We start from the raw sequence: 12,537 nt of genomic DNA, 5'->3' as shown, positions 1-12,537 counted from the left end.
TAAAGCATTCAGAGAAAAAGAGAGCATAGGTTATAGGAAATCTGGTGATCTTCTGACTCCCATCTAGTGCGCAGTTATATGGCCTGTGAAAGTGCATGCAAAGAATTCATGCATGAAAGGAAATAGCCAATACCACCAAAAGAGGGCAACTTACTGTAAACCGTGGTGTCAGTTTTTTTATGTCCTCAAGAGAGACATCAACTCCCATAACTCCAAGAATCAGCTGGTTCTGGAGCAAGATTAGGAAAAGTTAGTATCTGTTTTTAACAGGGTGACAATACACATGAAAACATGCAGCAGCTGAATCTTAATTTTGCTTTTATCTTCTTTATTTTTAATGACAGGTACTACTTACAACTTTTTTGAGTGATACACAGAAAGAGAGATTAGCACTCATAAGAGCTTGAGTACTGGACAGGAAGAAGAAAGCAGCTGCATGGATTTTAAGGACTTTACTCCACACTAGCCAAAAAATGGAATAATATTAACACCAGGCTCAGTGTAAAATATTCTAGAAGGCAAATAAAAAGCAGATGCAGAGATCGAAGTAAAGACACCAGGGGCCAATATAAAAAAAAATTGTACTTTCATGAATGAGTAAAAATTTCAAAAAACAATAGAAGAATAAAAACTATGGGATATCTCCATTAAAGTCATTAATGCAAATATGGCCCATCCAATTTTTATGACTTAAATGACATAGTAACCACATATAAACGCTACATAAACTTTCTCCCATATTTTGGAAATTTACACTGTATATTATCTGTTAAATCTTATCTCAAGTTTTTCATTCTTTTTAAGGAGAGTACAAGTTAAATATTTTTTGGTGTATGGATCATATCTTCTCATGTGTGTGTATACACTATGCAGTATTATGAGGTCTTGGTTCTGATGGGGGCTACTGGGTATTTCAGCCAAGATTTTGAAATCCTACTTGTGATTTTGAGTTCTCTGAGGTCTCCAAAAGAAATCCGATTTTCAGAATATTCCAGGCACACACAACTCAGAGTCTCAGGCCAGACATTCAAAAATTGACTTGTGCAAAAGCAGTGCATACTTTTGACTACACGGTAATGATCAAAAAACACCATGGTATTCAGCATAGACATCAAAGCCTAAACATACTGTTTACTACCAAGCAAGGGAATGTAAGAACTTCATGTGCAGGTGTCCCCACTCCATATTGGAAAAAAAAGGAGTTCTGTTATTCCATAGTATCATTTCAACCCATTCCAACATGGATGTCATGGAGGGCACTTGAGTATTTGGAATACATATTAGGGGAGATAGCAGAGCTGTGGCACTTTTACCTTTGGAATGTACATTGTCCCCTTCACCAACCCTAAGGGGATTAATTCAGAAATGACACAGCCCAGAGCTGTTTTACTTTCCTGAAAGAGCCCTTCTGAGTTCAGGAACCCTTACTGAGTGAGGATCACATTACTTTTCAAACAGATCCAGTGGGATCTGAGGGTACATCTACACTAGCCCCCTAGGTTCAAACTAGGGAGGCTAATGAGAGTGACCAAAATTGCTAATGATTAGCATATTCCTGGCCGGTCACCATTAGCATATTCTGGCTTGATTAGCATATTCCTGGCCGGTCACCATTTTGGAAACTGGCTAGCCTGAAGTAACTGCCCACGTCTACACGCGGCAGAAAAGCAGAATTCCGAGATAAACCCCTTAGTTCGAATTAATTGTTATCTTGGAATTCCGCTTCTCTGCTGCGTGTAGATGTGGGCAGTTACTTCGGGCTAGTCAGTTTCCAAAATGGCGACCGGCCAGGAATATGCTAATCAAGCGCAGGATATTTAAATCCCACACTTCATTAGCAATTTTGGTCGCCCTCATTAGCCTCCCTAGTTCGAACTAGGGGGCTAGTGCAGATGTACCCTGAACGAAGTATGGCACTATTTCATGACTAAAACCTGGAAGATTGATGCCACCACAATCAATCTTCTGAAGTTTGATTTAGTTCAGGGCTACTCAACTTTGGAAGCCCCAGGGGCCACAATGATACTTACAGCACATGCCAAGGGCCACAACTTAAATGTGATTGCATATACATGCAAGTACATATGCAAATAGCTTCCTTCACACTGACGGGCATGAATACAAAGATTAAGGCAAGACAACACACAGGCCCCATTTAAGTCAGTTCTGCTGATGTTAATAAAATGCAATATTTACCTGATTTCTACCCATATGATAGCACTTTTAATGAGCAATGACAGTCCAGGAATTTAACTACTAAAACGCATATCAATGGAAGACCATTATATTGATTACTTTTTTGTTTTGGCTCCCACCCGCAGGCCATGTGTTGAGCTCCGTGTAACCCAAACGACATTATGGCTGCAGGCCGCATGTGGCCCAGGGGCCGCATGTTCAGTAGCTCTGATTTAGTGACTCTAGTTAAGACTCACTACATAGAACTGAGAGGGTGCCCCCATTAGCATCTGTTACTCCTGCTTCTACAAGGCGTAAGGTAAATCAACGGGAGTATTTGCTCCCATTGGCCTCCTGCTGTGGGGATGGCAGGGAAACTTGAAACAAGGCACGTCAACTCCAGCTATGTAATTAATGTAGTTGGAGTTGCATATCTTGATTTGAGGTTTCCGTTCAGTGTAGACCTGCCCTGAGAGTATAAGAACCTGACACTGATTAGGAGAGGTTAAAGAGCTTTTAATAAACTAGTTAGAGAAACATATCGGATTGAATCCTATATGGGTCTCTTTTAAATTGAAATCAAAAAGTGTATTTTGCATACAAAATAAGCATTTGCATACTTAAATCCACAAATGGATAAATGTAAAATGAAAATGTCTGTTTTCCAACTTGTATTAAAATGTACATGACAGTTTAAGTAACCCAGATTAACACTGAGAATATTTATATATGAAATATATAGACATTTTTCTTTCAACTTCAAAATATACTTCTAGGTCTACCTCAGAAAAAAGAAAACAGTATAATCACGCAGCAAAAAGTACACAGTTTCAACACTATACAGGATTATAGAATAAAATTATAGTCTATGTAATAACTAGATGTATTATACAAACACACATACACATATGTAAATCTAATCTCTTGTCCTATATATATTAATGCTTATTTTACTTCTACAGCTATGCTACACACTTCCTAAAAGCATACAGGTGAAGATATACTAAAGTTAGAGAGGAATATGTGTTTCTGTATAACCAAGGATTTATATATGTTGCCAAGGCAATCTTAAATTCAGCATTGCCTAAAGTTTACACTCACTTTGAAGTGTGAATAGGGTTGTTTTGTGTTACATATAATTTACTACAAGTGATCTGATGTGTCATCTCTGAGTAAAGAAGGAAGCATTCTACACAGTAATATATCATGTAATGGAGGGTGGGGATATCATGTAATGGAAAGTGGAAAATATATTTCTCTTCCATGCGAGGAAACACACATAATTTTGCTAGCAATGCCCTAGAAAACTGGCTGTTCATTTAAAGTACAAACGTCATTACAATCATTGCCCTATTGTGAAATTTCATAGCGTCTATGGATTTTTCTACATGTATCTAAGCTTCTCTCTTGGAAAGACCTATGGATTATCATCACCTATTTCCTATGTAACCATTATATCCAATTGCACTCTCATTACCACCAGATCATGCAGACAGATAAAGTAATATCATATGGTGAAACTCAGAACAAGCAATAAGATATGCATTTTCTTGTTCCCAAGTGGTTATCAGATAACTCAATATGATTTTTTATTTTTGGTTGTACAAAATAGCTCGACCATAGATAGTTCTTTATAGAAATATCTATTTCCACATGGATAGCTACATCAAGTTTTATTAACGAAAAAGACAGTTACCTTTTCACATAACTGGTGTTCTTTGAGATGTGTTGTTCATGTCCATTCCAATCAGGTGTACATGTGTTGTGTGCACGAGCACTGGAACGTTTTCCCTTAGCATCTCCTGTAGAGTTAGCTGTGGAGATCCCACCAGTGCCGCCACTACATTAGCGTATATATACCACTGCTGACCCTACCCCTCCCTCAGTTGCTTTTTGCCAAATACTCTGACAGGGGGGAAGGAAGGTGGATGTTGGAATGGACGTAAACAAAGCATCTCAAAGAACACTAGTTACATGAAGAGACAACTGTCTTTTCTCCTTCAAGACCTTGTTCACATCAATTCCAATCAGGTGACTCCCAAGCTGCTACCCCGTGGAGGTGGGATCGCAGGTAGGATTCATAGCTTGGAGCATTGCCCTCCTGACAGCTGCATCCTCACTGAAAAACTTATCGATGGCATAATGGGCCATGAACATGTGTATAGAGGACCATGTGGCTGCCCTACAGATCTCATGAAAGGGGACTTGTGCCACAAATGCAATCAATGAGGCATGTGCTCTAATCGAGCGATCTGTGACTGGTGGGGGTGCGACCCCTGCCAGATCATAACAGGTGCGTATGCACCATACTATCCAGGATGAAATACACTGTACAGAGACCGGATCACCTTTCATTCATTCTGCTATGGCCACAAACAGTTGTGTGGATTCCCTGAATGGTTTTGTATGATCAATATAGAAAGCTAAAGCCCTTCTCACGTCTAGTACGTGCAGCACCCTTTGTTTAGCACTGTAGTGTGGTTTCCAATAAAAAAATGGATGGAAGATATCTTGACCCAGATGGAAATGGGAGACCACCTTTTGCAAAAAGTTTGGATGTGGCCTGAGCTGCACCTTGTCCTTATGGAAAACTGTATTCAGCAGTTGCAAGGAAAGAGCTCTCAGCTCAGACAACCTCCTCACTGAAGTGATGGCCACCAGGAAGGGCACCTTCATGGAACTCAGCCATTGGTTAAAAGGGGGGGGGGGGGAAGTCCCATAAGTTTATTGAGCACCAAGTTAATGTCCCAAATGGGTAGAGGTAAGCGAGAATATGGATACAACCTGTCTAACCCTTTCCTAAAGCAGATTATGTTGGGAACACCCTGGGTGAAAAGTGGACACAGCTGCTAGGTGAAATTTGACAGAGGAGGGTGCTAGGCCCTGTGTTCGTAAATGCAACAGATAATCCAATATCACTGGGATGGGTGCTCTCCTGGGGGGGAAGAGATCTCATTCTGCATATCAAATAGAAAACCTCCTCTACTTGGCAAGGTATGCTGCCCTAGTGGAGGCCTTTCTGCTTCCCAGTAGAACCTCCTGCACCTGAGCTGAACACTGAAGTTCTAACAGAATGAACCATCTAGCTTCCATGACATGAGATGGAGAGAGCACAGGTCCGGGTGTCCGACATACCCCTGATGTTGAGTTAGGTTGTCTGGGTACAGGGGAAGGGCTATTGGCGCTTCCACTTACAGGTTGAGTAGAGTGAAGAACCAATGTTGGCTCAGGCACACCGGCACCAACAAAATTAGGAGTGCCTTATCCTTGCATGTTTTTAATAGGACTTGATGTAGCAGAGGGACCAGGGGAATGCATACAGGAGATTCTTCCTCCTCCCCAAAGGGAGCGCAAATGCGTCTGCAGTGGAACTATGACAATGATTCTGGAAGGAACAGAAGTCCTTGCACTTCTTGTTCACTGGCATGGCAAGCAGGTCTAGATGGGGAGACCTGCGGAAGATTGGGTATATTACGTCTTTTCTGACTGATCCCTCGTGGACCACTATGGTCCTGCTGAGGGCATCCGCTAGCATGTTCTGCAAGCCCAGAAGGTACTGGGCCTCTAGATGGATCTTGTGCTTTATACAATAGTGCCAAAGATTTTGGGCTTTGAGGCAAAGGTGGGAAGACAATGAACTCTATTCTTTGCACCAGACTCAGTACAACTTCTCGTGGTAGAGGAGGATCCCCAGGGACTTCAACAGCTCTAACGCGAGTCTCACATGTATGTGAAGCTGCTCCTGGGAGGTTGCTTTCAGTAACCAATTGTCCAGGTAGGGAAACACCTGAACACTCCTCTTGAATAGGAAGGCTGCTGCCACTGCCATACACTTGGATGTAGCTGTAAATACATGGATGGAGCTGTGGGGCAGTGGACAGGCCAAAGGGAAGCACCACAAACTTATAGCGCTCATTTGCCACTGTAAATCTGAGGTAGTGTCTGTGACATGGAAGGATTGATACGTGGAAATAAGTGTCCTTCATGTCAAGGGCAGCGAACCAGTCACCAGGACCCACATAGAGAATAATAACGGTCAGGGAGACCATTCTGAACTTCATTTTCCGCATACAGTGGTTGAGGTTTTTCAGGTCTAGGATTGGTCTTAAATTCCCTTTCGCCTTCAATATTAGAAAATAATGGTAGCAGAAACCCTTGCCCCTTATTCCTGGGAGGACCCCTTGGATCTCACCTAAGTCTAGGAGCGATTGGACCTCATGGTGTAGAAGATGCTTGTGAGAAGATCCCACCCCAACAGTGTAGAGGACCCAACGGTCTGAGGTAATGATGGCTCACACTTGGCAGAAGTGGGATAATCTGTCCGAAAACAAATGGGAGAGATCCAGTAGGTCTGGTGTTCTGTCCTCAGTGCACTGTCCTCAGTGCACTTTCTGTCCTCAGTGCAGATGCCCTGCAGTTTCCTGTTTTGGACCTGGAGGGGTTTAGAGGAGTTGTTCCCGTGGGTAGGTTGTTGGGATGGAGTTCTCCTATTATTGTTCCTGTTTCACCTGTGCTGTTGTTCTAGGCACTGCCTGAGTGCAAACCTCTTCTAAGAAGGTTGGGGTCTGAAGGGGCACCTTTGGTAAGCCAGGGAGTATATTCCTAAGGATTTCATGATCGCTTGGGAGTCCTTGCGGGAATGCAGCTTTGAGTCCATCTGCTCAGAGAACAGCTCTTTCCCACCAAAAGCATCCTCACCACAGAGTCCTCCAAATCCAGGACCGCTTGTACGGTGGTCCTGGCTATGGTGCGATATTTCTCCAACAAGGCCCCAAACTCCTGATGCTTTATATTTTGAGAGTACCTACCATGACTTAAAAACATAATGACTGATGATTGCCTGCTGGTTTGTGATCCTCAACTGTAAGCTCCTAACAGAATAGACCTTTCTGCTGAAGAGATCAATCTTTTTGGCTTTTTGGCCTTGGAGACGGGGCCTATGTCCTTACCTCGGTCTCTTATTGACGGCTGATACCACAAGAGAAGAGGGCTAGGGGTGGGAAAAGAGGAACCTATATCCCTTAGAAGAGACAAAGTATACCCTCTCCGTACCCTTTACTGTGGGAGGTATGGACATGGGGGTCTAACACATATTGTTGTATTTAGACTGAATAGTCTTTATAATTGGCAGAGCCACTCTCGATGGACCCTCTTGGGATAGAATGTTCACCATGGGACCCTCTGGTTCCTCTATTTCCTCCATGGGGAGGTTCATGATCTGGGCTACCCAGCGGAACAGATCTTTGTATGCCCTACGGTCAACCAAAGGGAGCCCTGTCATGGAGGTACCTGCCACAGCCTCATCTGAGGAGGAGGAAGTAGCAGCATCTATTGCTGGGAGATCAGGACTGATGGCTCGTGGAGACCACCAGCCTGGGTGCATCCTGGGACAGGTGCTATGCCCAGAATGTCCAGAAGGGCCATTGTGCAGAGGGCAGCCACTGCAGTTGCCATGGTGCCCAGGGATCACATCTCCTATGGTCGGTATGGCTCCAGCGGGAATGTGTTGACATTGAGTTGGGCTCCGATTCCGACTGTGATGACCACAGCAGTGGTCCGACCGACTGTGCCAATGATGTCAGTGCCAGTGTGGTGCCATGCAGATGGACGTCCTCAGAGTTTTAGACTGATACCAGGACAGTCAAAACTTGGAACGGTACCAGTTTCCTCTCGATCTTGACCTAGTCTGGGACCAAGAACACAACCTTAACACTGAGCATTGTAGCTCACTCAGCGTTGCTCTCTCTGGATCTCCACCCTTCCTTCTTGAGCTCAGTGCTGGAGGCTCGGCGCTGGAGTATCCACTGGAGCCACTGGTGTGGCATGCAATGAAGGCAGGGATGACCTATCAGAGGACAAAGAAGATAATCTGTCCCAGTGCTGTTGCAGAGACTGGGAGCACCACAGAATTGCTGGCTTGCCCCTCGAGTGAACTGATCTTAGCAGTACCAGTGGTTTATCCATCACCCAAGGCACCACGGTCTCTGAAATCTCTATGAGATCCCAAGTGCCCTCATAAGTGTTAGATGTTGACAGGGAGTTCAACACCTGAACTGGACTTGTGTGTCCCAGTGACAGGTCACATGCTGGACTCAACAGCATGGCCCCCAAGGCTAGAGTTGATGTCAAGTGCTGGACCTTCCGCATGGGGGACTCTTGACAGTATGCCTGGTTCTGCCACAGGCATGGATTCTAGGACAGTCTATCTCTGCCCTCTTTCCAGCCACGCGGCTCTGAAGTGGAATAGTGTCGCAGTGCCACGGTCTGGTGCCGGGAGTCCTTGGTGGCACCTGCTTTTGGCACGGAGGCTGGGGCGCTACACACAAAGCTGGCCTTGGGTGTTGATTACTCAGCCCAGGGAGGTTTCAGTGCCACCTCTAAGAGAAGCTGCTGGAATTTATACTTCTGGTCCTTCCTGGTACGGGGCTTGAAACTCCTGCAGATTTTGCACTTCTTAATCCAGTGTTCTTCACCTAAACAGTGAAGGTACGCATCGTGAGGGTGGCTGTTAGGCCACAGGCCGTTCGCACATAGCGCACAACGTAAAGCCTAGGGCATTAGGCATACCCCTGTGACTCAGAGGGGCTGACTGTCCTTGGGCATTTGCCCACCTGTTCTTAAAGTTGTTTGAATTAGAAGACGGAAGATGAGTTGAGATCAATATTTTCTAGGAACTAAGAGCTTGCCAAAGCAACACAACTAGGAGGATCCAACATGATCACGGCTGGTAAGAAGGAACTGAGGGAGGGGTAGGGTCTGCAGAGGTATATACAAGCTAATATAGCGGCACCACTTTAGGGGCCTCCACAGCTGACCATGCAGGAGCTGCTAGCGGAAAACGTTCCAGTGCTCATGCATGAAACATGAGTACACCTGATTGGAATCGACGTGAACAAGCTCTCAAAGAACAACTGAAACTTTCCAGCTTTAAGTAATAGCTTACCTTTTTTCCTTCTGCATCTTCTGTTAGATTAAAGACAGGCAGAGTCCCAGTAATGACAAGGCCCAGTTCCTAGAACACAGTCATAAGAGGAGAACAAATCCATAACTAAAATAAATTTTAAAATAAATGAAGACTAATTCGTTATTACATTTTTAAAAACCACATAAAATCTGGGCTTCGGTTTTGCTAAAAAATAAGAAAGCCATTAACTGAATAATAAATTCCAACTGTAGCTGGGTAAAAAATGTAAATTATATATATATTTACTGGTGAAGACTCGCCCCAGGTAATAACTCAATTTTTAAGATGAGTGGTGTTCTACACTTTAGAATGCAATTGTCATTCAAAAAAACTGTAGGTCGATGAGACTTAATTGATACCTATACATTAATTCTCTCTCACATATAATTAGCAGTAAGTATGAAAAAAAAAACCTCTCCTTAAATCAAGGGGATAGGAAAAAGAATTAAGCCAAATCAATACAGAAACATAAAATGGCATGTTAAGTTACTTATTGCCTCACCCTTGTTTACTAATGTAATTCCCAAAAGCAATCCCTTTAAAAAGGGAGTATGTCTGGAATGATGCACACTAACCACACTGTGAAATAACTGCCACACATAATGTTCTGGAAGGTGATAAGGCCAAGAATTTAGCCAGAACACTCATTATGTGAAGGTATTTCAGTTGCATCATCCAGACAGGAACAGACTGTGGGCATGTCTACATGGCCTACAATTAATAACCGTAATGCAGTTAGATGACTGATGCTAAGGAAATTACTTGGAGAAAAGTCTTATGACTTAACATAAAATGAAAGAGCCAGTAATATTTAAAATGCATATTAACGAAATACTGTTCACAGAAGTTAGTGTAAAACAGAGAAGACAAACTATGATGAGTCTAGAGAGACTATCAATGGACCCCTGCAAATCTGCGGATCTCTGTGGATATCCATATCTGTAGCTGTATCTGCAGATATGGATGCAGATATCTGCAGCTCATTTTTGTAGATACGGATGTGGATACTAATTTTGTATCTGCTCAGGGCTCTAATTATTGGGGGGAGAGGAAAGTGAGAGCTATTCCTGGAAGAAATGAATTTTAAAGAGGCATTTGAAGGAGATGTGAGTGGATTTGTACTGGAGCACAAGATGGAACAAAGCAGAGAATTAAAAAAATTAAGGCAGCAGAAGAGAAAAAAGATTGTGATGTATACTGAGCAAAGGGGAGAGTAGGAGGAAATGAGAGCAGAGATTAAGGTGGGTGCCAGATTATGTAGCATAACAAAATTCAGGTTAAGAAGACTGAGTAGGATGAGTAGTGTGATAATGCTGTTTAGAGATTTACAGTAAGAGATTACATGGTTTGAGAGAAGTAATAGAGAAATTAGATCCTAAACTATTCCGTAACTGTGCTCACTGAAAACTCTTTTCCATTAGTCCTTCAACCAGGTGGTCATCTTGATCATTCTGTACATGACATTACTTTTGGACAGATTGATGGGGGTGCGGAGTGAGGTGAGGAGACCGGAAAGTATGGGCAAAGGGATAAATGACAAATATTTAGTACTCTGGATATGTTGGCAGTGTCAAACAGAGCTAAACCATATAAAAGAGAGAGAAGTGACAGTGACAGTTTTAGCAGGAAGCTAGACTTACAGAAAGCAGGAATTGTCAGAAATCACACCGGGACAGTGAGCCCAGGTGAAGAGAAATGTAGTGGAACTGTCAGGGAATACAGAGAAGAGAGGTGGTGGAGAAGGATCTGTCAGAAAGATAAGGGGTTCCATTTGGGAAGGCTCCATTTACACACATACACAAAACCTAGTAGAAGGAGAAAAGGGACATCAAGTAGACATGAAGCAACCCCTGAAGACATAATTGGAGAATCCCTGTTCTATGGCTCACCTTTCCCCAGTGCAGCAAGCTCTAAGTGAGCCTGGATGGGAGGAAAAATCCCATAGGATGCTTTTCTAGCTGATTTATCCAGGAAGAGATAAGGCAGGAAGATGACTTAGAACTACAGGCTGAACCTTTCTACTATAGCATCCTGGGAACCTGACCATTGCTGAACCAGAGAAATTGCAAAACTATGGGAGGCTAATATTGTCTAGAAGCATTACCTACACTTCCACTACTTACTGGGCTCTTAAAAGACATTTAGGGGTACACTAGAGCTAACTAAGAGCACAGAACACTGACCGCCAGGACTGGCGGCTGTAAGCAAACTTTATGGGGCTGCAGGAAACTTGGCCAAAACCATGGTAAGTGGACATCCAGGTAACAAATCATGCAGGCCCATGGATGCTGCCCGACTAAAGAGTGCCAGAATAGAGAGTTTCAACCTGTATTTCTGCCTCCCTGTGAGCTGAGTTCAACTAAGCACTGAGCCCGTGGACGCTCGTCTTGATTTGAATTATGCAATTTGGAGTCCATCTCTGCTTAACTACAGTATATTGGTACAAGTATCAGGGGATAGCCATGTTAGTCTAAATCTGCAAAAGTTACGAGGAGTCCTGTGGTACCTTATAGACTAACAGATATATTATATTATACCTGCCTCTGGAATTTCCACTACGTTCATCTAACAAAGTGGGTCTTTGCCCACAAAAGCTTATGCTCCAATAAATCTGTTAGTCTATAATGTGCCACAGAACTCCTCATCTATATTGGTACAGAGAAGATTAGCTAGTTTACACATATGGGCAAAGACATTAAGGAAAGGCTCAGAGTGAAAGCTTTTTGCAATCCAATGAAAACAAAGCCATGCAATAGTTATTTGCAGGTACCCCCTCTTCTTTTTCTTTAATTGACCAGATCCCCTCCCACACCATGTTACAAATTTAGCTCTGAATTCAGAACAGGATATGTACGGAACATATGAACTTTCCTCATAACATCCTTCATATTTCCAGTAAATACCTCAACAACAGTCAACAAAATGTGGTCAATGAACTTCTGGCTATGAAAACTAGAATAACACAAAACTTTCTCCTCTATGTTGCACACTGTTCTATGATAGACTGATAAAAATAGATATTTTACGGTAATGCGGACAGGAAAAAGTGGACTTTGACATGACACTAGATGACTATTTGAACTTGGATAAATATGTGATTTTAGATGCGCATTTTACAGTAATTTCAGCATGATTAGAAGTACGTACAGCAAGTTTATCTACTTCAGCAGTCCTTACTGCTGCCAATAATACTTAGCTTTTCATAGTTTCCTGAATTTGTTTGTTTTAAAAGACCCCAATGATAAACTAGCTGTGTGGAAAGGACTGGATTATGCCCTTTAGGTTGTTTCCTCCATCACATACAATAGTTCACTAAATAAGCTGTTGGCTGAGACAATGGGCAATTGCAACCATGCAACTCTGGAGTCCAAATGCTGTTCACATGTCATGTGAAAATG

At 42.9% G+C, this 12,537-nt stretch overlaps 1 protein-coding gene across 2 annotated transcripts in view; it reads right to left on the bottom strand.

Moving 5' to 3' along the window:
* The window catches only part of CACNA2D1 (calcium voltage-gated channel auxiliary subunit alpha2delta 1), a 653,332-nt gene that overhangs the window by 69,759 nt on the left and 571,036 nt on the right, over positions 1 to 12,537 (bottom strand). For both annotated transcript variants that reach the window (XM_075926367.2, XM_006117144.5), the window contains exons 16-17: positions 9,119 to 9,187; positions 155 to 229 (exon numbers count right to left, since the gene is read on the bottom strand). In XM_075926367.2, coding sequence (XP_075782482.1) covers positions 155 to 229; positions 9,119 to 9,187 — 144 coding nt within the window. The remainder of the gene's footprint in view (positions 1 to 154; positions 230 to 9,118; positions 9,188 to 12,537) is intronic.

The sequence above is a fragment of the Pelodiscus sinensis genome, chromosome 1 (genome assembly GCF_052426305.1).
Source record: "Pelodiscus sinensis isolate ZL-2025 chromosome 1, ASM5242630v1, whole genome shotgun sequence".
Taxonomy (NCBI): domain Eukaryota; kingdom Metazoa; phylum Chordata; order Testudines; family Trionychidae; genus Pelodiscus; species Pelodiscus sinensis.
Note: the sequence above shows the minus strand (reverse complement) of the source record. Positions and strands in the feature narration are given on the sequence as shown.